This window comes from Balaenoptera borealis, assembly GCF_965194805.1.
Source record: "Balaenoptera borealis genome assembly, chromosome: 13".
Lineage (NCBI taxonomy): Eukaryota > Metazoa > Chordata > Mammalia > Artiodactyla > Balaenopteridae > Balaenoptera > Balaenoptera borealis.
This window is the reverse complement of record NC_138870.1, coordinates 41,995,448-42,014,011: the sequence shown is the minus strand read 5'-3', so window position 1 is coordinate 42,014,011 and position 18,564 is coordinate 41,995,448. Positions and strand designations below refer to the sequence as shown.

Below are 18,564 nucleotides of genomic sequence, written 5' to 3'. Positions count from 1 at the left end.
TGACCTCTCAGTTCCTTGACCTCCTCACGTGCAATGATCTTGTCCTCTACCCTACTTTAGCCACTCACTCCCTTAGTCAATATCCTAGAACTTGTCAATATGATAACTACAGTCTTTCCATGATCTCCACTTCATCTGCATCCCGCTCTCCAATCACCACTTCCCATCTTTGCAGACTGCTCCTTCTAGCACCCCAACTCCAAGAACATTTTGACCTCAACAGAACTTACAAGCAATTGATCCCACCCCCTCTCCTGTCCTCATTTCCTACCTTAGCTTAGAGCTCAAGGTCCATCATGACAATCACTCCCTTTCCTGCACCTCAGACTTTTGCACCCTCCCACACTTTATCATACTTGCCTGGCAAAACACCTACCCTTGTTAAATATAATTCCCTGTCAAACAACTAAACCCTTTAGGACATTCAAGAGACAAGTGGCGTCATATCTGACTTTTGAACTCACAAGAGCTTTCTTTTTCCTCTTCCAGGGACGGTATCTAGAGGCATTCAGAGTGGTCCAGCATTTGACATACCGCTGTAGACTATCCTACAATACAGCCTCTGACAAAACTAGGCTGCCCCAAACTCCTGGAAATAGAATTGCTTACCTTCAAACCAAGAAGGTTGGTAAAGCACCAAAATCCACATGTGGCGTGTACCCAGGCCGACTTCTAGAAGTTTGTGCTGTGAGACCTAAAGTTCTTATGAGGTTGTCTAAAATGAAAAATCATGTCAGCAGGGCCTACTGTGGTTCCATGTGTACTAAGTGTGTCCATGGCAGGATCAAGCGTATTTTTCTTATTGAGGAGCAGAAAATTGTTCTGAAAGTGTTAAAGGCAGAAACATAGAGTCAGAAAACTAAACTTTTAAAACGAAGCTTTTTTGAGTAATAATTAAAAAAAATCAAAAGCCAAAAGAGAGTGAGAGAGAGACAATTGAAAATTTGAAAACTGATAGGATATTTGATATTAAGGAATTGTAAAATTTTTTGGTGTGGTAATGGTATTTTTTTTGCAGGTGTCCATATTTTTTAGAGATACAATATGAAATATTTATGCATAAAATATGATGTCTGGGACTGCTTCAAAATAATAGGGAAGGATGGAAGTGGGTAAGACAACAGATAAAACAAGATTGGGGGACTTCCCTGGTGGTCCAGTGGTTAAGACTTCCCCTTCCAATGCAGGGGGTGAGGGTTCGACCCCTGGTCGGGGAGCTAAGACCCCACATACCTCGCAGCTAAAAAACTAAAACATAAAAAAACCCCGAAGCAATACTGTAACAAATTCAATAAAGACTTTAAAAAAAAAAAAAAAGATTGGCCATGAGTTAATATGTGTTAAAGCTGTGTGATGAGTACATGAGGGCTCTATTTCTTTTGTATATTTAAATTTTTCCCTAATAACATGGTAAAAAATACAACTGTCTCTCTACTCTACGCCTTCAACAAGCAACCAAACATGGCTTTGAAAAGAAAAAGATGAAAACAAACACACCTATACCAAACAGTCTCACTTAAAATTCACAGTTGCTGACTTTAAATGGTCTCATAGCTCAGCATGACAATCCTACAACTTTTGCCTTATCCATTCATTCTCCCACACCCCCCTATAGGTCCATTTCATGTCATTTCCTTCCTCCTCAAGCCATCAACACCTCTCCATCTTCACTCCCAGCTGCTGCCCTTCATTCCATTTTCTCAGTGAAATAGGACGCAATCTCCACCACTACCACCACCGGTTCCCATTTGCCTTTTCTTCCTCCTGTTATTTACTGTGAATGAACTGACTGCTCCTGTCTACAGCCAACGCCTCCACTTGGATACCAGAGCCCAAACCCTACTGCCCAGTCATTCCTCATTCTCACTCCGCATCAGCACTGTTTCCCTCTCTACTGGATCTTCTCTACTGGCATTGTATTAACACATTCTTACTTCTCCCATTTTATTTTTAGTTTTTTATTGAGGTATAATTGACAGATAACATTATATTAGTTTCAGGTGTATAATGATTGCTCCCATTTTAAAAGAGAACTCTTAACTCCAGCTTCCCCTCCAGCTATGTATCCATTTCTCTGCTCTCCAGGACAGCAAAACTCCTAGAAAAAGAAAGAACAGTGTCTGGCACATGGTACCGTATTTCACTGATTCTAAGATGCCTTTTATTTCTTTTCTTCATACCTTAACATCTCTGAAATCCAAACACAACTGATGACAACTGTTATTTGTTTCTTCTAAGTGCCTAAGACACTACCAACCTCAAACAATCTCTAATTAAAAATCTCTGCTTGAGTTTTTGGTACAACATAGGTAGTGTGAATTCAAACTGAAAACTAGTTCAAATTCCAAAGAAAGTTTTTACCCCTCCTACACAACGCCAGGGTTGAGACATGCGAGCTCCCTTGCTGTCCCTTTCTGTGTGGTGAGTTTCTTCTCATTTACATTCTCATGTAGTTTCCCAGCTTTAAGCAGGGCCTCTTACACATTACCCATCTTGGGCCTACTTCTCTTTTTTAGTAGTACATAAAATAATGGTGTATCTTACAACTGATGGTACCAAAATAGCAATATAAGCATATTATTTAGAGAAATGGAGATAAATACCAAAAAGTATTAACTAAAAAAAAGCTCTAAAAGTGCCTCTGAAGGGAAATAAAGGGGAAAAGGTATTTTTTTTTTTTTTAACAAACTTTACAGAACTATTCAATTCTACAAACTATGTATACGTATAACTTTGATAAAAATGAACCCTAGGGCTTCCGTGGTGGTGCAGTGGTTAAGAATCCGCCTGCCAATGCAGGGGACACGGATTCGAGTCCGAGCCTGGGAAGATGCCACATGCCGTAGAGCAACTAAGCCCGTGTGCCACAACTACTGAGCCTGAGCTCTAGAGCCCGCAAGCCACAACTACTGAGCCCACGTGCCACAACTACTGAAACCTGTGCGCCTAGAGCCCATGCTCCTCAACAAGGGAAGCCACCGCAATGAGAAGCCCGCGCACCGCAACTAGGAGTAGCCCCTGCTCGCCGCAACTAGAGAAAGACCGCGCGCAGCAACGAAGACCCAACACAGCCAAAAATAAATAAATAAATAAATTTAAAAGAAAAAAAAAAAAACAAAACCCTAAAACCTAACTAAAAGGAAAAAAATTAAATGATCTTTGAGAAAAAGAGAGGAGAGAGGAAAATGTATGTGGACATGGGAAAAATGCAGGGGTCAGATGTCAGCAATCCCTTAAGTTTACCTGTCAAGGGCCAAAAAAGAAGAAGGACAAAAACAAAGGGAAGAAAAATCTACTACAGCTTTGCAAGGATGGGAGACAAAGCATGCTGAAACTGCCTAAGACAGAAAAAGTAGGGAATTTCCTGGCAGTCCAGTGGTTAGGACTCTGTGCCCCCACTGCAAGGGACACAGGTTTGATCCCTGATCCCTGGTCAGGGAACTAAGATCCCACATGCCTTGTGGCCAAAAAAAAAACTATTAAAAAAAAAAGAAAAAGTCAAAATCATCAGGTTGGTTTTGTTTTGTCTTGTTTTTTTAGATAGAGAATTTTAATTAAATTGGCATAGTTAAGACCAAAAAGATAAAGTGGACATTGTCATTGTATCTTCAGCCCTTGCTTTAACAGGCAAATGAACACAGCTTGAAACACAGGTGACTCTTGCTGTTCTATGAGACAGTGAAGGGAGCTTCTCAAAATTTAAATATATTAATATAATCAGTTATAGAAATCTAAATATAAAACCAATCTCCTATAGGGTTTGAGAAGGCATTCACCATATCCCTGAAAAGTTTAACATTTCCTTACTCAAGTTTAATCATCTCTTTAGAAAGGGAAAACAGTGATAGTACTTGTTGAACCGGAATTACTATCAAAATTCAAAAAGCTGACCATATTCATTTAGCCACAAGCCAATGTTATTTAAATCAGGACAGAAATATTACACCAGCCATTCATGATCTGAATTCTAGTGTATGAGATCAATTTAAATATGGTACACATAAAAAGTCATGAGACATTTGTTTCATAATAAATAAGGCAGTGGCCAACGATTACCCATTAGTAGCTTTTTTGAGATAAGCTATCAAGTCTGCCCTTTCTCCCTTCTTCTTAATGCCAGAGAAGATCATTTTTGTTCCAGGGATGTACTTCTTGGGATTCTCCAAACACTCCATCAGCGTCTCCTCTCCCCCGGTGATGCCTTTGTTCTTGTTGGCATCAGTGTAAGAGAATCCGACAGGCTGACCTGTCTTTCGCCCAAACAGACCATGGAGATTTGGCCCAGTCTTGTGCTTGCCTCCCTTTTCCACAGTATGGCAATGGGCACACTTCTGAACAAAAATCTTCTTGCCCTTCTCAACGTCACCCATTTTTAAATCGTTCTTTCTCCATACACTACTCAGAGGTTCCCTCTTGCAAGCCGAACGTCCCGCTCTCTAACCCCAAGGACACGCCGGTCCGCGCCTATGTATGGGTGTTGGTGCCCATCAGGTTGTTTTAACTGAAATTATAAGGAATAGTACAGAAACAGACCTTCTCAACTGAGCTCCATATTACCTATGTACATCTCCACCTGGATATCCCATAGGAAACTCAAATGGAACATGTCCCTAGTAAAAGAACTGCTTAACTCAAAACAGTTTCTTAAAAAACAAGGGGTGGTAGGTTTTGTACATTTACATATAAAGGATTAAGTATGTGTGAGGGGGAAAAAAAAGAATATCCATAATCCAGCTAAATCTACCAAAAATCAATAAAATTATCCAGATTTCCCATGTTAAAAAAAATTAACATGTCAAAATTAAATTCATCCACTCCCAAACCTGCCCTTCTTCTTAGAGTGCCTACTCTAGGTGGTCTCCCAAATAAGAAACTCAGGAAGTGATGCTAGATTCTTCCCCTTCTTCCCCTACCTTAATCCAGTCATTATCTTAATCTAACATACAGTATTTCTAAATCTCCTTGAATTTGTCTTCTCTATTACAGCTACCTTATATCAGGGCTTGATCTCTTTCCTATATTACAGCAATAGCTTTATAATGTTCCAACTATCCTCCACATAATTGCTGAAGGGATCCTTCTAGATTGAATGTAAGCCTGCGCATGTCACTCTCCTGCTTAAAATTCCCCAAGGAGTCTAAAATTTAAGCTTCTCAGCATTGCAAATAAAATTCTTTATTAAATGACCCTATTCTGGCCTCCATCCTTATTTAAAACTACTTTTTTCACTCATTCATTCATTCATTCAATTCGTCAGTCACCAAATGTTTATTGAGCACCTATAATATCGCAGATTCTATAGGCACTGGGAAATACTCTAGTGAACAAAATAAAATGTCCTACCCTCTCGAAGCTTACAGTCTAATGGAGGAAATTACTCAGTGAATATATTCATCCACTTAACAATATTTTTTGTGTATCTACCTGTATAAGCACTCTTGTCAGTGCTGGAAATACAGTGATGAGCAAGACAAAGTCCTTACCCTCAGACAGTTTATATCTGAGAGAAACTGTGATAAATGCCATTAAAATAAAGCTATGAGATACACAAGGACAGGAAAATCTGAACCAATCTGAGGGGTCAGGAAAGACTTCTGAAATCAAGAGTGATATCTGAGATAAGAACCAAAGATGAAGAGGCAATGGCAAGGAAAAGAGTTGTGGTGGTGAAGAGCATTCCAGGCAGAGGGAACAGCCTTTGTACAAGGCCCTGACATGAGTGGAAGACCAGGGCATTAGGGAAAATAAAAAGCCAGAGTAACCAGAGAGTAGGAATGGTGCCCAAGGAAGGTGACAACACAGGCACTAAAATTTAAATCAAATAAATGATCACTGTGTTGGGAATGGGTTATTAGGGGTATAAGAGTGGAATCTGGGGGGCCCATTTAAAAGGCTATTACAGGGGATTTCACTGGCGGCCCAGTGGTTAAGACACTGCGCTTTCAATGCAGGGGGCGCAGGTTCAATCCCTGGTCGGGGAACAAGATCCCACATGTTGTGCGGCGCAGCCAAAAAAAACAAGGCTATTACAGTAGTCCAGAGCTGAAGCCAAATGATACACAGGAATATCTATACCAGACAGATGTCTTAATGCCTACAAACTGCAAAGGAATCTAGGCCATAGTCCCTGTGCCAAGCCCACAAGTTGAACTGGGTATAAATTCAAGAAACACAAAGGACTACTCCATCCATGAAAAAGGAAATAGAAACACTCAGCTCACTGAGAGAACAGCAAGCACTGCACCTGCGCCTAGAGATGGCAAAGGTTACCTGGAGGAAAATGGGTCCCAGGCCTGCATCATTCACAGATGTGAAGTGTAAATTCACACTACACGTATGGTACAAGGACCTCAATCTGACACTTCATCAAAAATAAGGTTCAGAACTAAAGAATGAAATAGGACCACAACAGAAGCAAATGAAAAACTGTACAGTAGAGATGCTTCCACAATCTGAGACACACAGGACTTAAGTTCAGCTTTTTTGGTTTTTGTGTTTTTTTTGTTTTTTGGCTGCTCCATGTGGCCTGTGGGATCCTAGTTCCCCAACCAGGGATCAAACCTGGGCCCCCAGCAGTGAAAGCATGGAGCCCCAACCACTGGATCACCAGGGAATTCCCAAGTTCAGTGTTTAAAGAAAAAACAAAAAAAAAAAAGAAAAAGAAAAAACAAACACAGAGAAACAAACCTCCCACAAGGAAATCAGCTGATGCAGCCATCAGAGACTGCACCCCAAGAATAAGAAATAATATAACAACCTGAAAAAGACATATTAAAAGAAGGTTTAAAAATAAGATAGGGTTCCCCCTAAGATCAGGAACAAGACAAGGATATCTATTCTTACTACTTCTCTTTACTACTGTACTAGAGGTTCCAACCAGCACAATCAGGCAAGAAAAAGAATTAAAAGGCATCCAGACTGAAAAGAAAGAAGTAAAACTGTCTTTACTCATAGATGACATAATTATTTGTATGAAAAAGTCTGATGAAATCTACAAAAAAACCATACTAGATTAAGTGAATTTAGGAAGGTTGCAGAACACAAAATCAGTACACAAAAATCAATTGTATTTCTATAAACTAGCAATAAACAATCAGAAACTGAAACTAAAAACACAACAGTACAGGAAATTCCCTGGCGGTCCAGTGATTAGGACTCCACGCTTTCACTGCTGTGGGCCTGGGTTTGATCCCTGGTTGGGGAACTAAGATCCCACAAGCTTCGTCGTGCAGCCAAAAAAAAAAAAAAAAAAAAAAAACCCAAAAAACAAAACACAATAGTATTAAAAAAATACCCGTAAGAAAAAATCTGTCATTGCAGCACTATTCACAATAGCCAAGACATGGAAGCAACCATGTCCATCGACAGAGGAGTGGATAAAGAAGATATGGTACATATACACAATGGAATATTACTCAGCCATAAAAAAGAACGAAATAATGCCATTTGCAGCAACATGGATGAACCTAAAGATTGTCATACTGAGTGAAGTCAGACAAAGACAAATATCATATGATATCGCTTATACTTAGAATCTAAAAAAATGGTACAAATGAACTTATTTACAAAACAGAAATAGAGTCACAGATGTAGAAAACTTATGGTTACCAAGGGGGAAAGGGGAGGAGGATAAATTGGGAGATGCGGATTGACATATACACACTACTATACATAAAACAGATAACTAATAAGGACCTAATTTATAGCACAGGGAACTATACTCAATCCTCTGCAATGACCTATATGAGAAAGAATCTAAAAAAGAGTGGATATATGTATATATATATAACTGATTCACTTTGCTGTACACCTGACACAACACTGTAAATCAACTATACTCCAACAAAATTTTTTTAAAAAGACTCAACAATTAAAAAAAAAGAATAAATCTGACAAAAGATGTGAAAGATCTGTACAGCGAAAACTACACAGCATTGTGGAGAGAAATTAAAGACCTAAATAAATGGATATATATACACACATATATTTGTTATTGGACTGGAAGACTTGATATTGTTAGAATGTCAATTCTCTCCAAGTTGATTTAATAGGGCTAAAGCAATTTCAACCAAGATCCCAGTAGACATTTTTGTAGAAACTGACAAACTAGTTCTAAAATCTATATGAAGATGCAGAGGTCCTAGAATAGCCAAAACAACTTTGAAAAAGAAGTTGGAGGGTGAACACTACCTGATTTCAAGAAGTATTATAAAGCTATAGTAATCAAAGACCATGTGGTACTTGCACAAAGATCAGTGGAACAGAATAGAGCGTCCAGAAACATTCCCACACATATACAGACAATTGATTTTCAACAAATATAAAAGGCAATTCAGTCTTCCAACAAACGGTACTGAAAAATTGGATATCCATATGCAAAAAATGAACTTTCATCCATAGTTTGGTATTATATAAAAAAATTAATTCAAAATGGATTGCAGATCTAAATGTAAAACCTAAAACTATTAAGTTTTCTAGAAGAAATCAGAAGAGAAAAACTTTTTAACCTTGGGCTGGACAAAGATTTCTTAGACATGACAACAAAAGCACAAAACTTTTGTTCTTTGAAAAGACATTGTTAAGAGAAAAGATAATGCACAGAGTGATAGAAAATGTTTGCAAATCATATATCTAATGAAGGACTTGTATCCAGAATAAAGAACTCTCAAAACAACAATTAGCAAATGAACAACTCAATTTTTTAAATGGGTTTATGATTTTAAAACACTTCACCAAAGACGCACATGAAAAGCTGTTCAGCTTCCTTAGTCATTAGGGAAATGCATATTAAAACAATCAGGTACCACTATGCAACTATTGGAAGGACTAAAGTTTTTAAAAATTAAAAAGACTGACCGCATCAAGTACTGGCAAAAATGTGAGGCAACTGGAACTCTCATAGATTGATAGGGGTGTAAAAATGACAAAACCACTTTGGAAAGTACTTTGACAATTTCTTAAAAAATTAAAGGAGTTAAAGTATTCGACCCAGCCATTCTACTCCTAGGTATGTATCCAAGAGAAAGTAAATGTCCATACAAAGACATGCACACAAATTGTTCACCAGCAATTTTTATTTGTAGTGGTTAAAAACTGCTAACAATCCAAAAGTCCATCAGCTGGTTACTGAATGCATAAAAAAAAATTGTAATAGATACACACTATCCACAAACATGGGTTAACCTCAAAATAATTAAGCTGAGTGAAAGAAGCCAGACCCCCATACACAAAAAATTAGTATATGCAGTATGATTCCATTTATATAAAACAGAAAATGCAAACCAATCTAGTGACAGAAAGCAGATTAATGATTGCCTGTGGGAGGGGAGAGGGAAGTAGAGGAGAAAGGGCATGACAAAGGAAACAAGGAAACTTTTGGGGGGTAATGGACAGTTTCACAGGTATATGTCAAAACTTATCAAACTGTCCAGTTTAAACACATGTAGTTTATTCTATGTCAATTATACCTCAATGAAGTTGTTTTATTAAAAAAAAACAAGGCAGGAAGAGCCACAGATTAGGAGAATAATTGCAATGCATACTGACAAAGGATTAGTATTCAAATGTATTACTAATACCTACAACTCACTTTAAAACAAAACTGGGACTTCCCTGGTGGTCCAGTGGTAAAGAATCCACCTTCCAATGCAGGGGACAAAGGTTCGATCTTTGGCCAGGGAACTAAAATCCCACATGCTGCAGGGCAACTAAGCCCGCATGTCACAACTACTGATCTCGAGCGCCTCCACTACAGAGCCCACGTGCCCTGGAGCCCTCGCACCACAACTAGAGAGAGAAAACCCATGTGCCACAACTAGAGATCGAAGCCCGAGCGCCTCAATGAAGAGACAGCACGCCGTAACGAAAGAACCCGCATGCCTCAACGAAGACCCCATGTGCCACAACTAAGACCTGATGCAGACAAAAAGTAAGGAAAATAAATAAGTTAAATAAATAGATATTAAAACAAACAAACAACTCAATAGAAAAATAAGCCATAGTAATGAACAAATACCTTACAACAGAGAAAAATTAAATGACAATAAACAAATTAAAATATGCTCAAACTCACTAACAATGGAGAGAATGCAAATTAAAACATAAAATAGGGAAAGTGGCAGGGGGTGGTGGTTGTGTGATGAATTGGGAGATTGCGATTGACGTGTATACACTAATATGTATAAAATGGATAACTAATAAGAACCTGCTGTATAAAAAAATAAAATTCAAAAATTCTAAATAAATAAATAAAATAGTCCCCTCATCCATTAAAAAAAAAAAACCCATAAAATAGTACAACACACATAACATCAGCAAAAGTTGTAATGATCCAGGGCTTCCCTGGTGGCGCAGTGGTTAAGAATCCGCCTGCCAATGCAGGGGACACAGGTTCGAGCCCTGGTCCGGGAAGATCCCACATGCCGCGGAGCAACTAAGCCTGTGCGCCACAACTACTGAGCCTCGCTCTAGACCCGGTGAGCCACAACTACTGAGCCCGCGTGCCACAACTACTGAAGCCCAAGTGCCTAGAGTCCGTGCCCCGCAACAAGAGAAGCCACCACAATGAGAAGCCCGTGCACTGCAACGAAGTGTAGCCCCCGCTCGCTGCAACTAGAGAAAGCCCGCTTGCAGCAACAAAGACCCAACACAGCCAAAAATAAAATAAATAAAATAAATTTACCAAAAAAAAAAAAAACAAGACTGGAGTGGAGAGAAGGAATGGGATTTAAAGCATTCTAAGGTTCCTGTATTGTTCAGGAAGGCAGAGATACTAATTTTAGAGTTCAATATGTATGCATGTTAAAAATGTAAGGGTTAACTCCTAAAAAGAAAAATACATAAACATAAAATGTTCAACCTGAAAATCAGTAAAAGAAAAGAAGAATGTATATATATGAGAGCAAATAAGCAGCATGGTTTAAAAAAAATAAGGTATAAACTAAAATGGCAGAAATAAGTCTAAAAGTATCAGGAATCACATTAAATATGAAAAGACTAAACTTATCAAAAGACAGACTATCAGACTGATTTTTTTTATTGTATGATTTTTAAAAATTTTTTATTGGAGTAGAGTTGATTTACAATGTTGTCACACTGATTTTTTTTAACCCAACTATTCACAGATTACCAAGATACATTTAAAGCAAAGTGAGCCAGAAAGGTAGAAAATTTAAAAGAAAATTAAAAGATATGCTATACAAATAGTAATCAAAAGAAATATTAGTATTATTCATTAATTAATATTAATATTAGACAATAAGACTTAAAGCAAAAATCATTAATATGCAGTCATCAAGAGAGAGCCAACAGCATTCATCAAAAGAGTACCCATTACTCCTGCAGTGAAACAGTCCTCCCCACCATGGATAGATATTTAAGAGGGTCCAAGTACTTGGAAGAAAAATGACCTTCCTGAGATCCTGCCATTTGCAACAACATGGATGAACCTGGAGGACATTATGCTAAGTGAAATAAGCCAGACACAGAAAGAAAAAAACTGCAGGATCTCACTATATCTGGAATCTTTTTCAAAAAGTCAAATACTTAGAAGCAGAGAGTAGAATGGTGGTTATGAGGGGCAGGGAGGTGCGGGAAACGGGGAGATGGTGAAAGGGTACAAAGCTGTAATTATGTAGGATGAGTAAGTCTAGAGATCTAACGTACAGCATAGTGATGACAGTAATACTGTATCAGACACTGGACATTTGTTAAGAGAGTAGATTTCAGGTACTCCCATCACACAAAAAAATGTTAGCTATGTGATAAAATATGTTAATTAGCTTGACTATAGTAATCACTTCGCTGTGATATACCGTGTATATCAAAATATCATGTTGTACATCTTAAATACACACAATTTTTATTTTAAAAACTAATTAAAATTTTAAAAGAACGCCCTTCCCCAGGATCCAGGACTCCTCGCCCTTCCCTCCCTCCTAACACTCACACCCTCACCTCCAGTATCTATCTGCCTGCTATCTACCAGGCCTAATCTTTTCATGTTCTTTATCTTCATATTGTCCATCAAAAGAAGCCCCAGACTTCCAGACCTCTCATCTCCCATCTTCTAATCCCCACACAGTTAGTCCTACACACTCCCTGCTCTGTCCCCATGTGTCACACACCTCTCTCCAAATTTTGAAACCCTTCCACTTGTGCCCAACATTTCCAACCTCTACTCTGGACCCTTCAACCTCTTATTCTAATTGAAACCTGATTCTCCTCTGAGGCCATACTTCCCTTGCAGCCCTCAAGCAGTGAAAGTTATTTTTCCCATACCCCTCATACCACTGGACCTGGGGGTGGGGAGTGCCCTCCTTGCTCCTCACTGATGCTTCCAAATTAGTCTCCTTCTGTCTTCCCTAAAAAACCTCTACTTTGAATATCATGTGAAAACTCTATTACCCATTACCAGGCTGTGATGGTTAATTTTATGTGTCGACTTGACTGGATCACAGGGTGCCCAGATATCTGGCTAAACATCATATCCGGATATATCTGAGGGGGTGTTTTCAAATGAGACTAACATTTGAATCAGCAGACTGAGTAAAGCAGGTGATCATCCAATCCACTGAGGTACCAAATAAAATAAAAAGAAAAAGGCAGAGGAAGGGAGAATTCATTCTCTCTCTCTCTCTCTCTGTCTGACTGCTTGAGCTGAGCTGTCGGTCTTCCGCTTTTGGACTTGGACTTAAACCATCAGTGTTCCTGGGTCCCAGGCCTTCAGACTCAGACCGGAAGTTACACTGCTGGCTTTCCTAAGTCTCCAGCTTACAGCCCCCAGATTCTCAGCCCCCATAATTGCATGAGCCAATTCTTATAATAAACCTTATTCCAGATAGATATAGATACAGATACAGATGTATCTTATTGATTCTTTTTTTTTAAAATAAATTTATTTATCTATTTATTTATTTTTGGCTGTGTCAGGTCTTTGTTGCTGCGCGGGGGCTTCTCACTGCGGTAGCTTCTCTTGTTACAGAGCACAGGCTCTAGGCACACGGGCTTCAGTAGTTGTGGCACACAGGTTCAGTAGTTGTGGCTCATGGGCTCTAGAGCACAGGCTCAGTAGTTGTCACTCATGGGTTGAGTTGCCCCATGGCATGTGGGATCTTCCGGACCAGGGTTCGAACCTGTGTCCCCTGCATTGGCAGGCGGATTCGTTTTTTTTTTTTTAACATCATTATTGGAGTATAATTACTTTACAATGTTGTGTTAGTTTCTGCTGTATAACAAAGTGAATCAGCTATATGTATATATATATATCCACTCCCTCTTGTGTCTCCCTCCCACCCTCCCTATCCCACCCCTCTAGGTGGTCACAAAGCCCCGAGCTGATCTCCCTGTGCTATGCAGTTGCTTCCCACTATCTATTTTACATTGAGTAGTGTACATATGTCCATGCCACTCTCTCACTTCGTCCCAGCTATCCCTTCCCTCTCCCCGTGTCCTCAAGTCCATTCTCTGCATCTACATCTTTATTCCTGTCCTGGAAGGTGGATTCTTAACCACTGCGCCACCAGGGAAGTCCCCCTATGGATTCTTTTTCTCTGGAAAACCCTACACTCTGACTCTCCACAACACTGTTCCTGTCCTAACTCTCAGTGACTTCAATTTCACATAGATAATCTTCCTAACACTCATCTCCTTGAATTCCTATCTCACTTCTCTGAATTCCTTGCTTCCAATGATCTTGTCCTTCACCTACACAGCCTACAATGATGCCTCCATAACCATGCTCCGTCTCTCACCTACTCAGATTCCAACATCTTTTGATCCCACCACAACATTCAATTAATTGATTATACCAACTTTTCACCATCTCTTGGCAACTTCATGTCCTCCCTTCCCTCCTGACCTGGTTTAAATTCCACAGTGTATTATCACAATCACTCTCTTACACATATTCTCCATTGCCTTGACCCTCTCATGTTTTGTTCTACGATCTGAGTAAAACCTTTCTCTGGTTAAATCCACTCCAAACATACACTCCTGCAGCTGAATGTGGCTGGAGGAAAAAAACATGTTGACTAATCTCACTTTAAATTCATGTCCACAAACCTCGAGGGACCCTTAATGCCACCTGGCAATCATACAGTATTTCCCTGCTGCAGCCACTCTTACACTCTCCCGATCAAGTTCACACCTTCTCCACTCTCCACAAACCGCCATCACCTCCTCCCCACCCTCACTCTCAGCTGAGCACTTTGATTCCTTACTCACTGAGAATATTAAAACAGAAGAAAACTTTCACCAACTCCTACTGCCAAAGCAATCCACCTACTTGATGGTGGGTTTGAGATACATTTTGAAGATGAAATCAACAAGAATTGGAGATGGATCTGATGTGAGGTATGGGGAAGAGAAAGGGATCAAAGATGACTTTCAAGTCTTTGCTCAAATATTATTTTCTCAACAAGGCTTTCCCTTACCATCTTTCAGTCTCTGTCTTTCTCTCTCTCTCTCTCTCTCTCTCTCTCTCTCTCTCTCTCGCTCTCACACACACACACACACACACACACACACACAGAGTCACACAGTCACATGTTCACACATTGTCTCTGTCTCCTTTCCTGTTTTCGTTTTGAGTTTTTTTTTTTTTTAATACCAGTTATCACCAACTGAAATACTAAACATTTTACTCCTTTGCTTAATATCTGCCTTCCCCTACTAGCGTATAACTGCGTGCAGACAAGGATTTTTATGCTTAGTTCACTCCTGCAGATCAGAAAAATAGTAGGCACTCAGTAATACTGATACTTTGTTAAAGAAATGAACTGTTTCTGGCATGGGCAAACGGTTGGATGGTGGCGCCATTTACATAGAAAAAGAATACCTTAATGGGGGAAGAATCACAGTCTCTATACAAAGGACTTTATAATCTAGTGAGAGAAAGACACTGAAACATACATTTACAACATATTAGGATTCTATGATTTGTTAAATCTACGATAAAAGCAAAATTGAAGAACTAATATTCTATGATCCGATTTTTATCAAAACTGTATGCTTTTATATATACATACACACTTGCACATATACACAACACATACATATATGTTTCTGCAACTATACAGAAGAAGTTCTGGAAGGAAAGATACCAAACTGTTAGCCTGTGGGGCAAGAACAGTACTATGCTATGTATGGGGAATGAGACTGAAGAGAGGGTGAGGAGACTTTCACTTTTCACCTTATACATGTTTTACAATAAGCATATTGCTCTTATAATTTAAAAATGAGAAACGGAAAATTTTCCTTCCTAAATTCCTAAAGGGAAAAAAACATATTTAACAGATTAACACCCAGACTATAAAAAACTTCTATAAAACAAACAAAAAAACCAATTTAAAAATGGGCAAAGTGGGCTTCCCTGGTGGCGCAGTGGTTGAGAATCTGCCTGCCAATGCAGGGCACACGGGTTCAAGCCCTGGTCTGGGAAGATCCCACGTGCCGCAGAGCACCTGGGCCCGTGAGCCACGGCTACTGAGCCTGCGCGTCTGGAGCCTGTGCTCTGCAACAAGAGAGGCCGCAATAGTGAGAGGCCCGCGTACCACGATGAAGAGTGGCCCCCGCTTGCCGCAACTGGACAAAGCCCTCGCACAGAAACGAAGACCCAACACAACCAAAAATAAATAAATAAATAAATATTAAAAAAAAAAAATGGGCAAAGTACATAAAAAGATATTTTACAAAGAAATATAGTCAATAAACATACACAACACACTCAACCTCATGTTTAAATCAAGAAAAACAAAACACTTCTAATTCACCAGATAATAGCAAATGTTTTAAGTGTATAAGTTCGTTACCTACAACTACTGGTAGGACTGCAAATTGGTTTTTTTTTTTTTTTTTTTTTTAATGGCTGTGTTGGGTCTTCGTTTCTGTGCGTGGGCTTTCTCTAGTTGCGGCGAGCGGGGGCCACTCTTCATCGCGGTGCGCGGGCCTCTCACTATTGCGGCCTCTCTTGTTGTGGAGCACAGGCTCCAGACGCGCAGGCTCAGTAATTGTGGCTCACGGGCCCAGTTGCGCCGCAGCATGTGGGATCTTCCCAGACCAGGGCTCGAACCCGTGTTCCCTGCATTGGCAGGCAGATTCTCAACCACTGTGCCACCAGGGAAGCCCCAGTACTTTTTTTTTAAAAGTAATTTAGTGAGCAACAAAGTAAACAGTGTTATAATCCAAAGAATAATAAATATCCATGAGTCCATAATGTGTAAATAAATTATTAAATAAATAAATGGGGGACAAAGTACAAGTCTCTTTACAAAAAAATTCTAACTAATAAGTGTAGAAGTAATGAGAGAAATAGAAAATAACAATTAGGATACCACAGTAATAACTGCTGCAGGCAAGATCTGATGAATGCTAAAATTAACAGGTGAACTTTTAAGAGAAACAGTATATTTGCATAGCCTCAAAATACAGCCGTAAAATATTTACTGTGGAGGTTTAAACCTGTGTCCAAATTCTGAGACTTCTCCCTCCAGAAGGTGGAACTTTTTTTTTCTTTTAATAAATTTATTTATTTACATTTTATTTATGTCTGCGTTGGGTTTTCGTTGCGGCGAGCGGCGGCCACTCTTCGTTGCGATGCGGGGGCTTCTCATTGCGGTGCCTTCTCTTGTTGCGGAGCACAGGCTCTAGAGCACAGGCTCAGTAGTTCTGGCACATGGGCTTAGTTGCTCCGCGGCATGTGGGACCTTCCCAGACCAGGGCTCGAACCCGTGTCCCCTACATTGGCAGGTGGATTCTTAACCACTGCACCACCAGGGAGGTCCCGGAAAGTGGAACTTAATTTCTCTCCCCATGAGTGTGGGCTGGACTTGGTGACTCACCTTTAACAAACAGAGTATGGAAATAGAAAAGCAGAAATTTTACAGTGAAGAAACCCGGCAGACGAATTGGGAGATTAGGATTGACATATATACACTAACAAGTGTAAAACAGATAGCTAGTGGGAATCTGCTGTATAGCACAGGGAGCTCAGTTTGCTGCTCTGTGATGACCTAGATGGGTGGGATTGGGGGTGGAGGGTATGAGAGGGAGGTCCGAAAAAAAAAAGAAACCTGGCAGACACCACCTTAATCAAGTAATCAAGGTGAACACTGCCAGTATTGACATGTTGATATCATCTACCCCCAGATACAATGCAATGAGAAGGGCACAACACTTCTGTGGTATTCTTCCCCCAGAATCTATAACCTCTGTCTGATCACAAGAAAACATCAGAAAAACCTATACCTGACCAGTACTCTTCAAAAGTGTCAAGATGGTGAAAAAGATAAGGAAAAACTGAGAAACTGTCAAAGACTGGAGGACACTAGAGAAATGATGGCTAACTGCATCCTGGACTGGACTCTAGAACTTTTTAGGACATAAATAGAAAAACTGGGGAAATCCAAATGAAGTCTATAGTTTAATACTATTGTAACAATGTTAATTTCTCAGTTTTCATACATACACTATGGTTATGGAAGATGTTAACAGTAGGGGAAGCCAGGGAAAGGATATATGGGAACTCTCCGTACTATCTTTACTCTCCTGTAAATCTAAAATTATTTCAAAATAAAAAGGTTTTGAAAAAAGCAATTTGGCAAGATTCACCAAAATTTTTAGAATAATATACCCTTTTACACAGCAATTCACTTCTAGCAACCTAGAGAAACACTCATATACTTCCAACAAGAAGCTTATAATGTGGCTTCCCTGGTGGCACACAGGTTAAGAATCCACCTACCAATGCAGGGGACACAGGTTCGATCCCTGGTCCAGGAAGATCCCACATGCTGCGGAGCAACTAAGCCCATGCGCCACAACACTAAGCCTGTGCTCTAGAGCCAGCGAGCCACAACTACTGAGCCTGTGTGCCACAACTACTGAAGCCCACGTGCCTAGAGCCCGTGCTCCGCAACAAGAGAAGCCACCACAATGAGAAGCCTGCGTACCACAATGAAGAGCAGCCCCCGCTCGCCACAACTAGAGAAAGCCCACTCGCAGCAACAAAGACCCAACACAGCCAAAAATAAATAAATTTTTTTTTAAAGCAAATTATCAACACTAACACAGTCAAACTCTTATTGACAACAAATGATAGGTCTTGTTGCCTCTCCAATCCTATTTGGAAAAGGTAGGCAACGTTTCGTTCCAACTCAGGTCACATGTAGCAAAAATAATTATAACGATTACTTATTAAGTGCGTACTACATGCACTCACTGATCTAAGTGTTTTATAACCACTAAAAGGCAATGGTGGGCTTCCCTGGTGGCGCAGTGGTTGAGAATCTGCCTGCCAATGCAGGGGACACGGGTTCGAGCCCTGGTCTGGGAAGGTCCCACATGCCGCGGAGCAACTAGGCCTGTGAGCCACAACTACTGAGCCTGCGCGTCTGGAGCCTGTGCTCCGCAACAAGAGAGGCCGCGATAGTGAGAGGCCCGTGCACCGCGATGAAGAGTGGCCCCCGCTTGCCGCAACTAGAGAAAGCCCTCGCACAGAAACGAAGACCCAACACAGCCATAAATAAATAATTTTTTTTAAAAAAGGCAATGGTCATAACTCAACAA

General features: G+C 40.0%; 1 protein-coding gene and 1 pseudogene across 5 annotated transcripts in view; both read right to left on the bottom strand.

Moving 5' to 3' along the window:
• SPATS2 (spermatogenesis associated serine rich 2) overlaps window positions 1-18,564 on the bottom strand; it is a 140,238-nt gene that overhangs the window by 112,899 nt on the left and 8,775 nt on the right. For 2 of the 4 annotated variants that reach the window (XM_082352438.1, XM_082352440.1), the window contains exon 2: window positions 610-822. The exons of the other annotated variants lie outside the window; for them this stretch is intronic. In XM_082352438.1, coding sequence (XP_082208564.1) covers window positions 610-649 — 40 coding nt within the window. In that variant the 5' untranslated portion in view covers window positions 650-822. The remainder of the gene's footprint in view (window positions 1-609; window positions 823-18,564) is intronic. 4 annotated transcript variants of the gene reach the window in all.
• Window positions 831-18,537, bottom strand: LOC309610103 (cytochrome c pseudogene; annotated as a pseudogene). Its single transcript has one exon. The product of its transcript is annotated as a cytochrome c pseudogene (transcript).